Source organism: Charadrius vociferus, unplaced genomic scaffold, assembly GCF_000708025.1.
Source record: "Charadrius vociferus isolate BGI_N301 unplaced genomic scaffold, ASM70802v2 scaffold2012, whole genome shotgun sequence".
In the NCBI taxonomy this organism is placed as follows: Eukaryota; Metazoa; Chordata; class Aves; order Charadriiformes; family Charadriidae; genus Charadrius; species Charadrius vociferus.
The window spans coordinates 17638-21282 of record NW_009647094.1 but is presented as its reverse complement, the minus strand read 5'-3'; the positions used below and the strand labels follow the sequence as shown (position 1 = coordinate 21282).

Below are 3645 nucleotides of genomic sequence, written 5' to 3'. Positions count from 1 at the left end.
CAGTTGTGGCCTCACCAGTGCTGAGTAGAGGGGGAGAATGACCTCCCTTGACCTACTGGCCACACTCTTCCCTATGCAGCCCAGGATTCCATTGGCCTTTTTGGCAACAAGGGCACACTGCTGGCTCATGGACAATTTACTGTCAATTAGGACCCCCAGATCCTTCTCCTCAGAGCTACTTCCCAGCAGGTCCACCCCTAACCTATACTGGTGCTTAACATTCTTCCTCCCCAGGTGCAGGACCTTGCACTTGCTTTTGTTGAACCTCATGAGGTTCCTCTCTGCCCAGCTCTCCAGCCTGGCCAGGTCCCGCTGGATGGCAGCACGGCCCTCTGGAGAGTCAGCCACCCCTCCCAGTTTGGTATCATCAGCGAACTTGCTGAGGATACACTCTGTCCCCTCATCCAGGTCATTAATGAATATATTGAACAAAATTGGACCATTCACCGACGGCGCTTTGTGTTTCAGCGCTCTCTTCCCAGACGTGGTGAACTGCATGCAGACGGACAACCTGGAGCTGAAGAAGCTGGTCTACCTCTACCTGATGAACTACGCCAAGAGCCAGCCGGACATGGCCATCATGGCAGTCAACACTTTTGTGAAGGTGAGAGGAGAGGGCTCGCCTGCCCGAGAGCCGCACGCTGCAGCGGGGCGGTTCGGCCCCCCGCGTGCATCCCTGCTTTCCTGCGAGGCTGTCGCACTAAGCTGCTGCGTACCCCGCTCCGAAGAAGGGAGCTCGGGCAGGTTTCCAAAGCCTCTTCCTTCAGGAGCAAAGGCTCCCCTAGCTCTAGATAACCGAGCAAATTTGTCCGGTAATGCAGAAGAAAAACATTTTCTTGGCAGCTGTACTGTGCCACTCGCTCTGTCGGTGGCAGCTTCGGTCGTGGGCAGCTCCCGTGGTCGCGCGACCGTCACGGGAGCTTACGCTCCGAAGTCTCCGCAGCTGAGAAAGCCCTCGTGATCTTTGAGTTGGAGTTGGGAACTGAAGAGCGTGTTTGTTAGGAGCCAAGATGTTGCCAAATCGCTTTGTGAAATGGCTTTGGTGGGCATTAGAGGGAGTTCTGGCTTTTTTAGGGAGGAAAAAAGAACCACGCGGTAAACGTGGTAGATGCGTTTCCCAGGTCAGGTGGCCGTTTTGCGGGGTGGCAGCTGACTTCAGCTGCTTGGTGTAAGTGATGAAGACATCAGATTCCTGGAGGTGTTTTTGGATTGATGGTGTTAAAACTCTGTGGGTGCCGGATTGCAGAGCAAGAAATCAAAGCTCTCTCTGACTTGTTGTTGCGAGCCGAGTGTTAAAACCTTTAGACTTCAGGTACCCAAACACGAATGAAGGTCCCTAAGCCACCGCTCATGTCTGCGATTCAAGGAGAAGAGGCCCTGGAAGTCTAACCTCCCCCTTTCATCCCTGCAGGACTGCGAGGACCCAAACCCTCTGATCCGGGCTCTGGCTGTGCGGACCATGGGCTGCATCCGTGTGGACAAGATAACGGAGTATCTCTGTGAGCCCCTGCGGAAGTGCCTGAAGGACGAGGACCCTTACGTGCGCAAGACGGCGGCCGTCTGCGTGGCGAAGCTCCATGACATCAATGCCCAGCTGGTGGAGGACCAGGGCTTCCTGGACACCCTTAAAGACCTCATCTCGGACTCTAACCCCATGGTGATTATTTTTTTTGCCTTCTCCATCCTCTCTTCTCCTCATCCGAACGGCGGTAAATGCTCTCCCTTCATCTTCACGTGCTGACTCCTTTCCTCCCGTGCTCCTCTTCACTCTCTTTTTGGTGCTTAACCGACCGCTTTTGGGGACAGCCGCTTCTGAGGGTTGCGGGCTGGGTTCCTTGTCCTGTAACCCCGTCTCCTGGACGGAAGGTTTCTGCAATTCCTTGGCAGTGCGTTATTAAGTCTGCTCCCAGCGTGGAGGAGGCTGCTCCGGCCAGCTCAGGGCAGGGGATGGTGGCAGAGGGGAGCTGATGCTTGGCTCCGGTGCCACCTAACTGGTGGCTTTTGCCTCTGGTGAGGGTTTCCTAGCAGCTGGGCTTTGGCCACCGTTAGAAACTTTAAAGCCTGCTTTCCCCAGGGTTTGCTGCTCTTCAGATCTTGCCGCAGGCGTAGCGGCGAGCCCGGGAGCTGCCGCAGAAAGTGATGGGGTTCCTCAGAGCTGCCCTGAGAAGGAAGAGCGAGAGCGGGTTCCTCTCTGCTGGGCACGGGGCCAAGGATGACTCCCACTGAACATGTGCGAACCGTTGGAGCTGTGGCGTGGGTGGTGGGACCGTGGTGGCGGTGATTGCTCATCTCCTGAGGATCAGCTGGTGGGGAGGAGAAGCTGGTGTCCAGATGTCGCTGGGATGCGAGGTGCAGATATGGAGGATGCAGCTCATCCACTTGCACCAACTTTCCCTCAGGCTGCTGAACCACATTTCGTGTCACCTAACTCTTGCTGTCACCTAACGCGTGTCCTGTCCCCTCTGGCAGGTAGTGGCCAATGCAGTAGCAGCTCTCTCGGAAATAGCGGAGTCTCACCCGAGCAGTAACCTCCTGGACCTCAACCCCCAGTCCATCAACAAGCTGCTCACCGCCTTGAACGAGTGCACCGAGTGGGGCCAGATCTTCATCCTGGACTGCCTGGCAAACTACATGCCCAAGGATGATCGGGAAGCCCAAAGGTGAGGGAGGTTCTGGGCGCTGCTAGGGCAAGCGATGGCTTCAGGGCACCACGGACCGGCCGGAGCGGGGCTGGGGCGTGGAGGGGGACCGTGAGGACAAGCAACGTCATTCTCTACTAGCACCGTTTTTGGGGCTGCGATGGCTACGCGCTTGCAGTTTTTTGAAGCCGGCTCTAGAGGAAGGGGAGAAATACGTTTTGTGGGGCTATGAAATCACTGGACCTTGGGTATTTTTGAGCCCGGCCCAGGGGAGAGTGAGAAAAGGTGGTTTTGAGGCTGAAGTAGGCAGGAAGGTGCTGAGCCCCAAGGTTTGTGGGGTGATGAAAGCGGTGCCAAGGGCGAGGTGAGGACAAGGCACCGCTTTCCGTGCTGGCCTCTTTGGTGTGGGAGCAATGGCTGGGTGTTTGGTATTGGACAAGGGAAGAGCAGCTGATGTCATCTACCTGGACTTGTGCAAAGCGTTTGACGCCATCCCACACGATATCCTGGTCTCTAAATTGGAGAGACATGGATTTGACAGATGGACCACTTGGTAGATAAAGAACTGGCTGGATGGTCGCACACAAAGAGTTGTGGTCAACGGCTCGATGTCCAAGTGGAGAGCAGTGACCAGTGGCGTTCCTCAGGGGTCAGTACTGGGACTGGGGCTGTTCGACATCTTTGGTGACGTGGACAGTGGGATGGAGTGCACCCTCAGCCAGTTTGCCGACGACACCAAGCTGTGTGGTGAGGTAGACACGCTGGAGGGGAGGGATGGCATCCAGAGGGACCTGGACAGGCTGGAGAGGTGGGCCCGTGCCAACCTCATGACGTTCAACAAGGCCAAGTGCAGGTCCTACAGCTGGGTCGGGGCAATCCCAAGCACAACTCCAGGCTGGGTGGGGAACGGCTGGAGAGCAGCTCTGAGGAGAAGGACCTGGGGGTGCTGATTGATGAGAAGCTCAACATGAGCCGGCAGTGTGCGATCGCAGCCCAGAAGGCCAAC

The 3645-nt window shown here is 56.6% G+C and overlaps 1 protein-coding gene across 1 annotated transcript in view; it reads left to right on the top strand.

The window, feature by feature from the left end:
- The window catches only part of AP1B1 (adaptor-related protein complex 1, beta 1 subunit), a gene marked incomplete at its 3' end in the record, with an annotated part of 20765 nt that overhangs the window by 3481 nt on the left and 13639 nt on the right, over window positions 1-3645 (top strand). The window contains exons 3-5 of the mRNA XM_009895815.1: window positions 469-604; window positions 1412-1657; window positions 2470-2660. Coding sequence (XP_009894117.1) covers window positions 469-604; window positions 1412-1657; window positions 2470-2660 — 573 coding nt within the window. The remainder of the gene's footprint in view (window positions 1-468; window positions 605-1411; window positions 1658-2469; window positions 2661-3645) is intronic.